The sequence below is a fragment of the Zonotrichia albicollis genome, chromosome Z (assembly GCF_047830755.1).
Source record: "Zonotrichia albicollis isolate bZonAlb1 chromosome Z, bZonAlb1.hap1, whole genome shotgun sequence".
Taxonomy (NCBI): Eukaryota; Metazoa; Chordata; class Aves; order Passeriformes; family Passerellidae; genus Zonotrichia; species Zonotrichia albicollis.
Window position 1 is genome coordinate 87,194,229 of NC_133860.1, and position 12,433 is coordinate 87,206,661.

The following is a 12,433-nucleotide window of genomic DNA, read 5'->3' on the forward strand; positions in this document are numbered from 1 at the left end:
ACTGGAATTTTCTCCAGAACACAAATAAAATGAACATCAATTGCAAATGCAATTACATATTCCCTTGCACACATTAAGGCAAACTGCTTGGACAAGGTACAATGCTATACAAGTCTGGATGAAATCTGCAATTTGCAATTGTAAAGAAAGACTTCAAAAGGGAAAAAAAAAAAAAAAAAAAAGAAGCTGGAAACAACTGTCTCTCTCCCAGTGACCTCACACATACTTTCTGTGTAGGCAGCCAGAATTTAAAATCCTATCTACAACTGTCATTGCCTAGTAAACATCACAGGTTTAAAAAAATGTACATGAAATTTTGGATGAGTGAAGAGGAGAGGTATAAAAATACCATTTCTCCTCAGGGAAAGAACTCCTTTCTCCTGTGAGAGGACACTGCCAATCCTCCCATAAAAACACCACAGAGGGGCTTTTCAATCCCATTTACTTTATTCTGCTTGTTAATAAGCAACAAAATGAAGAATTATAGGAAAATTTGGTTGCATTTACCTCTAAGTCTTTATGAGAGATAGACCAGTTCACATCAATTTCTCCTGAAAAACAAAATTAAAATTAATTATATTTATTTTATATGAATATTTTTCTATAATATATTAAACATGATGATTACTGCAGTTTATTGAACTTGCTACCAGGTTTTAGGTACTGAATGTACTTTAATGTACTAAAGCAGAGAAATTATTTCCATCTTTGGTAAAGGAAAGCGGCTGACCCACTGGGCACCAAATTTGCCTCACCGGAGCATCAGCACAGGTGCAGCTATTGGGAGAAGTTTTCCTGACACCACCCTCTTGTCCTCATCCCTGGGGTTTAAATTCAGGTGGGGATTTAATTCTGCCAGAGGCTTGAGCTCCCAAGACCCTGATTGCAGCCCTTGGAGCTGCCCCTGCCTGCGCTCCAGCTCCAGCCCTGAGGCTGCAGGCGTGGGAGCACACAGAACAAGAAGTTTCTGCAGAGCCCACACCTTCCCTCCGTGCCAATTCACCAGCCCTGCATCCTGAGTGCTGCACGCCAACACGGCTGAGCACCTCAGACACCCAGACTGTAAGCTGAGCAAATCTATTTCCAAACAGCGTTGGTAATGTGTGATAAATCAGGAGGACACACTGAGTTATCGACTGTCACGCCATCACCTTCTCACATGCAGCCTTTGGGCTGGCAGGAGGGAAGGAAGTGGAAGGGCAGCAAGCTGCAGGAGCTGCAGGAATGCTGCATGTGCATGCGGCTCAGCGCTCGGGCTGCACACACACAGCTGTGTGCAGTGCAGTGCTGTGCTGTGCTGTGCTGTGTGCACCCAGCCCAGCACAGGGCCCCGGCCCTCGCAGCCAGCACTGCAGCCTGTGTGCATGGCAATCCTGCATGTCTGCACATCTTTAGACGCAAGCTGCCCCGTCCTGATCCTGCAGCTCAATCCAAGGCATCCGCGTTACTGACAAAAATCGCATCATCGTCATGATTTATGGATGGCAAAAATGTCTCCAGTTTTGGTTGCACTACTCATTTCCATTAGAAGGTGGATGACTACAAATTAAAACTGTACCATCTATAATTTTCTGTCTTCATTTCTGGAAGAAGTCAGTAATTTTGGTTGAGGCACGCAATGTAGTGTCGGGACATAAGGCGTGTCACTCAGGCTACTGCTGCTCTTCATCCAACCTGAGCAGTGCCCTCAGGTATTTCTGTGCTCAACACTTGCTCCTGCTGCCACCGAGACGTTGCTAGTGCACAAAGAGGGCAGTTAATAAAGTGCTGTGAATGAGGAGTGTGGCACACACAGCGAGTGCCATGCCAGCACTGCAGCAGCGCCGCTGCATCGCACCTGGCACAGGAACGTGGGCACGCTCCAGGGAAAACCAATCCCTGCCAGGCTGATCAGCAAAAGCAAAGAAACGCTGTCATATCTGAGTGCATTATTTATGGCTTAAATGCCTGTTAAGGAAATTAATTCATAAAGAAAAAGGTATTTGTAATTCAAAGCTCTGCCTTGGCAGTTGGCACCGCAAGTGCCGTGTTGCACAGAAATGCACATGCAGAATGGTCACAGATCAAAATTACCAGCGAATTAACTCCTGTTAATCACTAGGCATGTCCTTCCTGAGGGCAAACCAACCAAGTTTCTCTTCTTCACTGTCAAAATCCCCAGCTTCACAGGGGAAAACCATGATACAATGATTCAAATACTCCTAATACAAGAAGCTAAAACTGCTCCACTCAGAAAATAAATATAAGAGCTTTAATGCTGAATGAAATATTACAACAAAATCTCCCTTTACTAAATCTGTTTGGTGATATAAAAGTTAATTCTAATTCACAATAGATTGCAAAAGGCCTTGTTTTCACACACAATAAGTTCTTCAGACTGAAACACCTAGGGAGAGTTTTGCTTCTGCAACCAAGTAGAAATCCCGCTGTAGAGACACATAGAAAAATCTGCAATAGGGCCACGGCCAGCACCCTCCGCAGCTCTCCGTGATTTTCTAAGGTGGGCACGCTCACAGAAGGTGCATCTCTGTCTGAACGAAGGGCTGTGATGGCTTTGTTCCTGCATTTGCTTTGGTTTTATTTTTACTCTTCAGAATACAGCAGTTCAAACTCTTATTCAGACAATCTCTGACAGGATTTCCCCCCTTTTTCTGTGGAGAAGTTGCACATATGAAACTTATTTAAAGCTTTCTGTGAGTTAAATAAAACCAAGGACATCTGTGATATATTTGCGCTTTTAATCTTCCTTATCTTCATTTGTTAAATGCTATCTCCTTTATAAAATTATATTAATTTCCACACTAAGTTTAATATTAAGATAAATTCCTCTATTATGTTTATATATATTTCTATACTAAAAAAATTACAACAGACTTTCCTGTATAAACTTATTGTATTTATACTTTGAGAAAATGGTGTTGTCAAACTGCAGATCAGGGAGGACGAGGATGTAAAATACACACCATTTATATGAAAATGGAAGCCCTGCACAAGGTTCTCCCTTTATCAAGTACCACATTTTGGCTGTCCTCTGCCCCTGCACAATGGGATGAATGGCGAGCAACAGCTTTGCTTTTATTTAAAGAAAAATTTTGAAAGATCATTGAGATTCACATGTATCCTTCCACCAGCATGAAAATGTAAATTTCTGAGCAGCGCTCAGGGTGAAGCCAGATTTAGGACCACTGTTCAATGTGCATTCAAACCTCCCCTCTTTCATTCCAGACAGGGAGAGGAGGGGAGGAGGGAGAAGGAGGACCAGCAGTCAAAACCTGAAATTGCCCGGGGGAACAATCTGCTTCCGCGGAACAAAACCCTGACTCAGAAGAAACAATGAAGGGTTCACAAAATTTCCTTATCTGCGGCGCTTATCCCGCTCCGAAAACAAACCACTCACCTCCCGAAAGAAGGACGCCAGCGCCCATGGCCCCCTTCCCTCTCATCGCAAAATGCACCACGAGATGTATTTTATTTATTTTGTGTTATGAGCAGCCCCGTAACACAGGACACTTCAAGCTGTGGCACGATGATACATGGGCCTGAAGGGCAAATACATTTCCAAGCTGGGCTTTAAAAATTGGATTTTGACTGCTAATTAATGTAGGATATTACAGAATACAGAACTCTAATTATATTGCACTAAGATCTCCGTGGCAAGGACTGTTTCAGAATATCCCTGAACAATATTTACCATACCAGGACACAGCTTCTGCTGCTAGTGGAAGAGCATTTTAAAATTACAAGCCTTAAACCCCCTAAAAATATCTAGACCTGTAAGAATTTCACAATGTGACATATTACATACATCTGAAAATTCCTGATTATGTGTGACCCAAGGTGATTCAAGTCTTGGGGTAAGGGAGCTTGCTACAATGAGTTTCACATTTTCTGTGCCCAAGCAGCCGTGCTCCCCAAAGGGAAAGGAAGGACAGGGTGCCAGGGCTCGGCCGGGCACTGTCCTGGAGCAGACCCGGGGATGGCCCTGTCACCCTGGGTCCTGCACAGCACGGGAAGGTGGCACTGCGTGGGCAGGGCACTGTCCGTGTGTCTGTGTGTCTGTGTGTCTGTCCGTGTGTGTGTGTGTGTGTGTCTGTCTGTGTGTGTGTGTGTCTGTCTGTGTGTCTGTGCGTGGGCAGGGCACTCCTGCGCCTGGCACAGGGACTGCAGGCATGGATAAACGTGTCTGTATGTCTGTCTGTGTGTGTGTCTGTGTGTCTGTGCGTGTTGGTGTCTGTGTGTGCGTGGGCAGGGCACTGTCCGTGTGTCTGTCTGTGTGTGTCTGTGTGTGCGTGGGCAGGGCACTCCTGCGCCTGGCACAGGGGCTGCAGGCACGGATAAACGTGTCTGTGTGTCTGTCCGTGTGTCTGTCTGTGTGTGTGTCTGTGTGTGTGTGTGTCTGTCTGTCTGTGTGTCTGTCTGTGCGTCTGTCCGTGTGTCTGTCTGTCTGTGTGTGTGTGTGTGTGTGGGCAGGGCACTCCTGCACCTGGCACAGGGGCTGCAGGCACGGTTAAATGTGTCTGTATGTCTGTCTGTGTGTGTGTGTGTCTGTCTGTGTGTCTGTGCGTGTTGGTGTCTGTGTGTGCGTGGGCAGGGCACTGTCCGTGTGTCTCTGTGTGTGTGTCTGCAGGGGGTTGTCTGTGTGTCTGTCTGTGTCTGTGTGTGTCGGTGTCTGTGTCTGTCTCTGTCTGTGTGCGTGTGCAGGGCACTGTCTGTGTGTCTGTCTGTGTGTGTGTCTGTGTGTGCGTGTTCAGGGCACTGTCCGTGCGTCTGGCCGTGTCCGTGTGTCTGTGTGTGTGTGTCTGTGCATGTGCAGGGCGCTGTCTGTGCGTCTGGCCATGTCCGTGTGTCTGTGTGTGTGTGACTCTGTGTGCATGCAGGGCGCTGTCCGTGTGTCCGGCCGTGTCCGTGTGTCTGTGTGTGTGTGTCTGTGCATGTGCAGGGTGCTGTCCGTGTGTCCGGCCGTGTCCATGCGTCTGTGTGTCTCTGTCTGTGTGTGTGCAGGGCACTGTCCGTGTGTCTGTGTGTGTGTCTGTGCGTGCGGAGGGCACTGTCCGTGTGTCCAGCCGTGTCCGTGTGTCTGTGTCTGTGTGTGTGTGTCTGTGTGCATGCAGGGCGCTGTCCATGCGTCCCGCCATGCCCGTGTGTCTGTCTCTGTCTATGTGCGTGCGCAGGGCGCTGTCCGTGTGTCTGTCTGTGTGTGTCTGTCTGTGCGTGCCCAGGGCACTGTCCGTGCGACCGGCCGTGTCCGTGTGTCTGTGTCTGTGTCTGTGTCTGTGCGTGCCCAGGGCACTGTCCGTGCGTCCGGCCGTGTCCGTGTGTCTGTGTCTGTGTCTGTGCGTGCCCAGGGCCCTGTCCGTGTGTCTGTGTCTGTGTGTCTGTGTCTGTGCGTGCCCAGGGCACTGTCCATGTGTCTGTTTGTGTGTGTGTGTCTGTCTGTGCGTGCCCAGGGCACTGTCCGTGCGTCCGGCCATGTCCGTGTGTCTGTGTCTGTGCGTGCCCAGGGCACTGTCCGTGTGTCCGGCCGTGTCCGTGTGTCTGTGTCTGTGTCTGTGCGTGCCCAGGGCACTGTCCGTGCGTCCGGCCGTGTCCGTGTGTGTGTGTGTCTGTCTGTGCGTGCCCAGGGCACTGTTCGTGTGTCTGTGTCCGTGTGTCTGTGTCTGTGTCTGTGTCTGTGCGTGCCCAGGGCACTGTCCGTGCGTCCGGCCATGTCCGTGTGTCTGTGTCTGTGTCTGTGTCTGTGTCTGTGCGTGCCCAGGGCACTGTCCGTGCGTCCGGCCGTGTCCGTGTGTGTGTGTGTCTGTCTGTGCGTGCCCAGGGCACTGTCCGTGTGTCCGGCCGTGTCCGTGTGTCTGTCTGTGCATGCCCAGGGCACTGTCCGTGTGTCCCCCAGGTGTGCAGCACGCCCCCGGCCCAGCTCCCTGCACACCTGCCCGCTGCACACCTGCTCCAGGGACAGGCGGCTCCGGGCCCATCCCAGCAGAGCCCCCTCCCCAGGGCTGGCCAGGGGGCTGCAGCCCCCCTGCACGCCCCAGCCCCGGGCAGGGGAACAGCACCGACCCTGGTGTGCTTTTCGCAGACGCTTCTCGGGATTTCTCAACTTTTCCTCGATAACAAAGAGACGGTTTACTTAAAAACAAAACACCTGCTGCTTAATGGAATACCTGTCAATATCTCTTTAAGACAGCATTAAAAGAGATCCATATCTCCCTCAGGGAAATCAGTCGATGGAATTGTTGACAGAAGTTCAATTTGAGGCATTTTCTCCTGGCAAAAAGAGGCTCTCTCTCCTCTCCCCTTCATACCTAAAGTTATGCGTGTGCCAGTAATGTGCAGATGTTTTGGCAGTAGGGAAATCCCTGCAATGCTTTATTTTTAGCAACCCCTCTCTGCCGTTTCTGAAAAGCATCACAAAATCCAACTAACAATACTCAACCCATTTTGAAATTAATTAAAATGTAAGCAGTTGACTGAAGCAAAGGCAGAGTTGGCCGAAAGCAAACCGGAGCTCAAACAGGAAAAGAGACACACGCTTCTGAGCAGCCCTGCAAAAAGTGAGAAAACCCCCCAGAAGCTGCAAAAGGGACTTCAGACAAACTTGATCAGCCCAAGGGGGAAGAGTTACCCATCCCTGCCGGGGAGGAAAGGCCTGGCAGCCAGGCAGGGACACAGAGCACAGCACAGAGCGGGCAGGGAAGTCCTCCTGGTGCTCAAGCACACAGTAATAAATACAGAAATCACTGCAGTGCTGGTGCAGAGTCAGGGCCTGGCACCACACTTTGTCCCTGTTCCCCATTTCTGTGCCAAGCAGCCTCTCCACACCTGTGCCCTTCTGGGGCTCCCTCACATCCATTTATTCAGCAGCTCTCTGTGGGTAAAGGCCCCACGTACCAAGCGGGAATGAAAATGCGCAGTGAACAAAGCAAAAGACAATCCTGTAAATGATATTTTGGTGGAATATCTGTACCACCAAACTGATGAAATGCAGGGACACATGCTAAACATGAACATGTAGGGTGCCCTTTCCATTATGTAAGTGTGCATAATTTCCTGTCTGTTTTCTGTCTGTGCTGTAACACTGCTTCCTTCAGCGCTGGCCACTGCTGGCCATGTTAATTCACAAAACTCAGCGGCTCATGATTTTCAAAGCTTAGCGCAACATTTGCAGAACAAAGTAGGTTTTTCTCTCTTTTTGGTGGGTACAAGTATGGGGACCACAGGAACAGTTAAATTCATGGCATGGTTGGTCTACCACACAGTCGGGGGAATTCTTTAAATAGAGCCTGTCACTCTCTTTGCCCATCAATGGGATTTCCTTCTCAAACTGCTGATTCGTTCAGGTACACAACAGAGGAAATTTCAGTTAACCTTTGTTTCACCCCGGGGAAAAATCTGTCTGAAAAGTATAAAGTGAATAGATTAAAAAAAAAAAAAAAGAAAAAAAGAAAGAAAAGCTGCAGGGTTATTCTTCCTAGTGTTCACAGCAGTCAAAGTTAAACAGAGAAAAGGAGGCAAACATGAACATTTTATTCCCACCAGAGAATAAGGTATAATATATGATTTAGAAATCCCATTGTCTATACTGTGATTTCTAATTTAGAGAAGGAAAGGCTGAACACAAATCTATTGTTCTCATTGGGTGCATCAAGATTTCACTTTCTGACTATTTTCTATATGACTGAAAAGTGAATAATACTTTAGTTTGAAGATAAACCCTTTTTAGCTATTTGATTGAGTTGTCTGAAATACCTTTTAGATTCCAGCAATCCTTGGTGAAGAAAAAAATAATAAATACTAACTCAGAATTACCTGTGAGAAAACGAAGACAGGGAAAAAACCGTAAGTACAGTAATAAAAAAAAGGAAATTTCAGAGTATGTTAGTGCCAAAAAAGGTCTTATGACCAAAAAAGAGTCAACAAAGTCCCCAGAACCTTGCTCTTGTGGGTGTCTGATGTGCCAAAGGCCCTGTGGCTAAAAGAAGCCGTGTAAGGTATGTGCCAACAATGTGACACGTCTCCCTGCAATGAAATCCAGATTTAAAGCTTCTTGGAAATTAATTGCTTCTTGGAAATTCAATGCTTCAGTTGAATCACAAACCTAAAACCATTCACCAGTAGCTGCATCCTGGAGAAACAGCACGGCTCTCCTGATGCTGCCATAAACAATAAAATAGGGAAATAATCCCTGAGTTGGAATAATATTGATGTAGATGAATATCTGAAGTTTGTCAAGCTTAATTGGGGATCTTAACTTTTTCTCTGAAATTCCCAAAATCTTTAACCCAGGAAGAAATAAATCACATTTCCATGCAGGCTGAGTGCCAGTCTTTGGGTATGGGCCAGGATTTTGGTTCAACTTTCTTTCGTGCTGATAAATGGCCCGTTGGGCAAAGGCAAACTAAATCACCCCAGCTCTGGTGACTCCTTCCTATGCTCAGGCTCAGACCAGGCTCCCAGAGCAGCTCCTGGAGCACCACAGCCTCCTCTTTGGGAGGAGACTGACCCCAAACAGCCCTGAAGGTGGCGGGTCTCAGCACTCTCAGCTTTCCCTGGGAGCTCTGGAATGAGCTCCAGACAGAAGGACTCCCAAAGAGCCTGCTCAGAGTCAGGGTGTGGGAAACTGCACGGCTCTGAGAGCAGAAATGCAGTGTGGAGACAGAGCGGGTGAAATTCCGGGTTTCCATTTCGATCCTCCTGATGATGATAGCAATAGGAATCATAAGCAGGAGGTTCCTCAAAAATATTCCTACTGAACAGAATACTTCTCCAATTCGGGTGACAGAAATTAACACCTCCTCACAGGTTTGCTGTCAATCTGTTTGAGGAAATCTCCCCATTCTCACATCCCCACACATTAGGGCTTCCTCAAGGTGGATTTTTCCAAGGAAAGAGAGGCGTGATGCAGTGGCACAGCTCTCCTGGCAGGGACTGGAAACAAGGCCCTGATGCATCTGAGGATGTGCAGCAGCAGAGATGCTCTGGGAGGAGGAAGCTCCAGCATCCGTGCCTGAAGGTCACATGTCTTGAGACTGCTCTTACTCTGGGCCCTGTGGTGTTGGGAAGGATGAAAGTTTGACAAGAAAGTCTCACAGATGTGTGTGCTTGGCAGAAAGATTTTTACATGTAGAGTCTGATGAAGGAATAGAGATGGAAGCAAGTTTTGATACAGAAGAAAAGAATTGCTGAGCCAGTCTCACTGGATAACCAAGGAGGCACAGGGTGTGTTAGTTAGAAGGGTTTTTATGGCTCAGAGCAAAAGATAAACCCACCCCAAACAAGGAGATAGTTTTACCAAGCAGAAAGAGAGCACAGGCAAACAAGGCAGCCAATGTGGCAAGTGGAAAAAAGGTCTCAGAATTTTCCACTGCAAGAAAACTGAAAAACAACTTCAAGCTTAAACTGTAATGTACTAACTTTTAGTGATTGGAGAACAGTAACATGAATATGGTCATTATAGTAGTTATGATGGGCTATAGATAAGAGTTCAGATATAGATTGGTTCTGCTGTATGAAGATGCTCAGCAAAGTCTATAATGCATTGTAACCAAAAGAAAAGTCTATAATGCATTGGAAGCTAAACTAAGGGTGTCCAGGGCTGCCTGCAGCTGGAGCTGACAGCTGTGGGCACAGCTCTGTCACCCACAGCCCTGGGCTGCTGTGACACCTTGGGTACAATAAACTGCATTTGGGAGAGCCCCTGCAGTCCTGCATCTCTCATTTAGGCTCCTACACTGTGGGGTGGAGACTGTAACGCTGCACAGATTGATGAAGAACACAGCCTCCTTTTCCATGGCATTGACAATTTTTTGGCATTACCTTGTTTCACATGACAAAGACATCCTTTCCTTGGGAACAGAAAATTCTGCTCACAACAGAAAACGGTTTTGCAGAAACATGTCATTCTGTACTTAAGAGGCAGAATTTTGGGGTGATGAGAAATGAAGTGGCCTTGCAAAAGAACTGCTAAATCTCACTGGCTACAACAGTTCTGTCCTTGCAGCAAGGAAAACATGTCACCCTGTTTCCTTCTTTGTCTTTCCAAAGAAAAGCGAGGAAAAGGAAATGTGCTCTGTACAATCAGCAAATAACATTTCTCAGTGAGAGAATTCAGGTTTGGCTTGTCTAAGAATTTCTCAATGCTGCAAGGAGATGAAATGAATCTGAGACCCTGATTTAATCTCTGTGTCCCATGTATACTGGCACAGCCATCTCACAGACACCCCAGGAGCAGGGAGGGCATTCCACTGCAGCATGGGATCAAAATGCTCTTTCTACCTGTAACAAATAAAACAAAACAGTTTTTGCAAATAGTGTAGCCTTGATTTTTCTCTCATTATTTTCTACTTTCTATTTTGTGTGTGCCATATAACCGCAATTGACACTTCAATGGTGGGGTCAAAAGCACCTCCTACAATGCTAAAGACATGGTTATTTATAATTTGATCATTTGTCTCTGTGGTTTTGGTTTCTTTTCTGTTTGTTAGGCATTTTTTTCTTTTTTTTACCCCCCTTTTTTTTTCCTTACACTGATACCACAGCAATAGGAAAATTCTTCTCACTGCTACCGAAAAGCAACTCATATTTTAGGTACGCTGTTGCAATGAACAAAACTTTCTCCCTTATCTGGTAAATGTAGGTTCTGTAAGAACAGGAGGTGTTCACACACCTGAGGAGTTTGGTCTCTGCACCTCTTGCCCAGGTGCTGCCAGGAGGGGTGACCAGCACCCCGTCAGTCCCAGTCGGGGCTGCCCAAATTTCCATTTTAACACGTTTTCCATTTTTTCACAGCCTGAGACTCAGAACAGAACACAGGGACCAGGAGAGCTCATAAGCCCATACTTGATTTTAAGCATTTGAATTCTCAGAATTTAACAGGCCTTTATTGAAAGTGAATCAGACAACAGCAGTACTGAATGGGTAACCTGCTTATAATCAGTTTTAAAACAGGACTTGTGACATTTAATATCACTTCTTCCTGAAATCAGTATAAATGGAAGGCATATTATATGCTAGCTCTTCCTAGCTAAATTCAACTACTGCAAGCCTCAAATTTTTGCTGTTCTAATAGGAAAACATTATGCACTTGATATTTATATTTTTTTCATTTACTTTATAATATATTGCTTGATTAAAGTTTCTTCTTTTTTGTTTCAATGCTGATTTTTAAACAGCAGTATTCTTTAAAATATGCAGTTATCTAATTCAGGTCAATTACTTCATGTGGCTGAGCTGAAGTGAGTGTGAAATGTTTGTATTAGTCCAAGGGAGCTGATGCACATCAGAAGTTGTGATTTAAGTCACTCCTTTCTGACAAAGGCTCGATCATCTCCACAGTTTTGCCTGTGTACCTCAGGTGAAAGTCCCTGTGCTGCAGCAGAATCATGGTTCTACTGTGCAACTGATACAGCTCCTATATCACAGACCTGGGCAACAACTCCTGAGATCTTTGATTCGGGAGATATTTTCCCCTTTGATTCAGGAGTTGTTTTCCCCTTTTTCTGGACAAGAGGAAGGGATGAACCCATGACTGAGGGCTGGTTGCAACGCTGATCCTGCTTCTACCTAGCAACACTGGGAAAAAACCAACCAGTCCTATCACTGAAAAAAATCACCAAGGCCTCATTTAAAATGTGCAATCAACCAAATTTCCTGAGCAGGGTGGTAGTTTGTCTCAGGGCTCTGAACAAACACTGCAGACACTATCTGCAGCTCGCACCATCTTTGGCCGGGCGGCGGCAGGGACAGGGACACAAGAGGAGCCCTGGAGCTCAGGATCCACGCTGCAGCCTGCAGCCAGGGCTCGGGAGCCACCAGGGCTCACACCTGCCCTGCTCCCACACCTGCCTGCGCCCTGGGTGAGCTGGCAACGGGAGCACACGGCCTGGGTCAGGAGGGACAGCCCTGGAGAGCGGGCACCGTCTCACAGCAGGACCGACACACAGCAGGACTGACACACAGCAGGACACACAGCAGGACACACAGCAGGATGGACACACAGCAGGACTGACACCAGGACACACAGCAGGACACACAGCAGGACTGACACACAGCAGGACTGACACACAGCAGGACACACAGCAGGACAGACACACAGCAGGACACACAGCAGGACACACAGCAGGACAGACAGCAGGACAGACACCAGGACACACAGCAGGACACACAGCAGGACAGACACACAGCAGGACAGACACCAGGACACACAGCAGGACCGACACCAGGACAGACACCAGGACACACAGCAGGACAGACACACAGCAGGACACACACACCAGGACACACAGCAGGACAGACACACAGCAGGACAGACACCAGGACACACAGCAGGACACACAGCAGGACAGCCTGGCCAGGGGGAGCCGGGGCTGGGGACACCCCACGGCCACCCCACTAATGACAGCCCCTGGGCAAGAGGGGCCAGGGTGCCACCGTGGTG

At 47.4% G+C, this 12,433-nt stretch overlaps 1 protein-coding gene across 2 annotated transcripts in view; it reads right to left on the minus strand.

Annotated features, from left to right (window-relative positions):
* The window catches only part of ZCCHC7 (zinc finger CCHC-type containing 7), an 89,372-nt gene that overhangs the window by 32,179 nt on the left and 44,760 nt on the right, over window positions 1-12,433 (minus strand). For both annotated transcript variants that reach the window (XM_074532669.1, XM_074532670.1), the window contains exon 5: window positions 508-551. In XM_074532669.1, coding sequence (XP_074388770.1) covers window positions 508-551 — 44 coding nt within the window. The remainder of the gene's footprint in view (window positions 1-507; window positions 552-12,433) is intronic.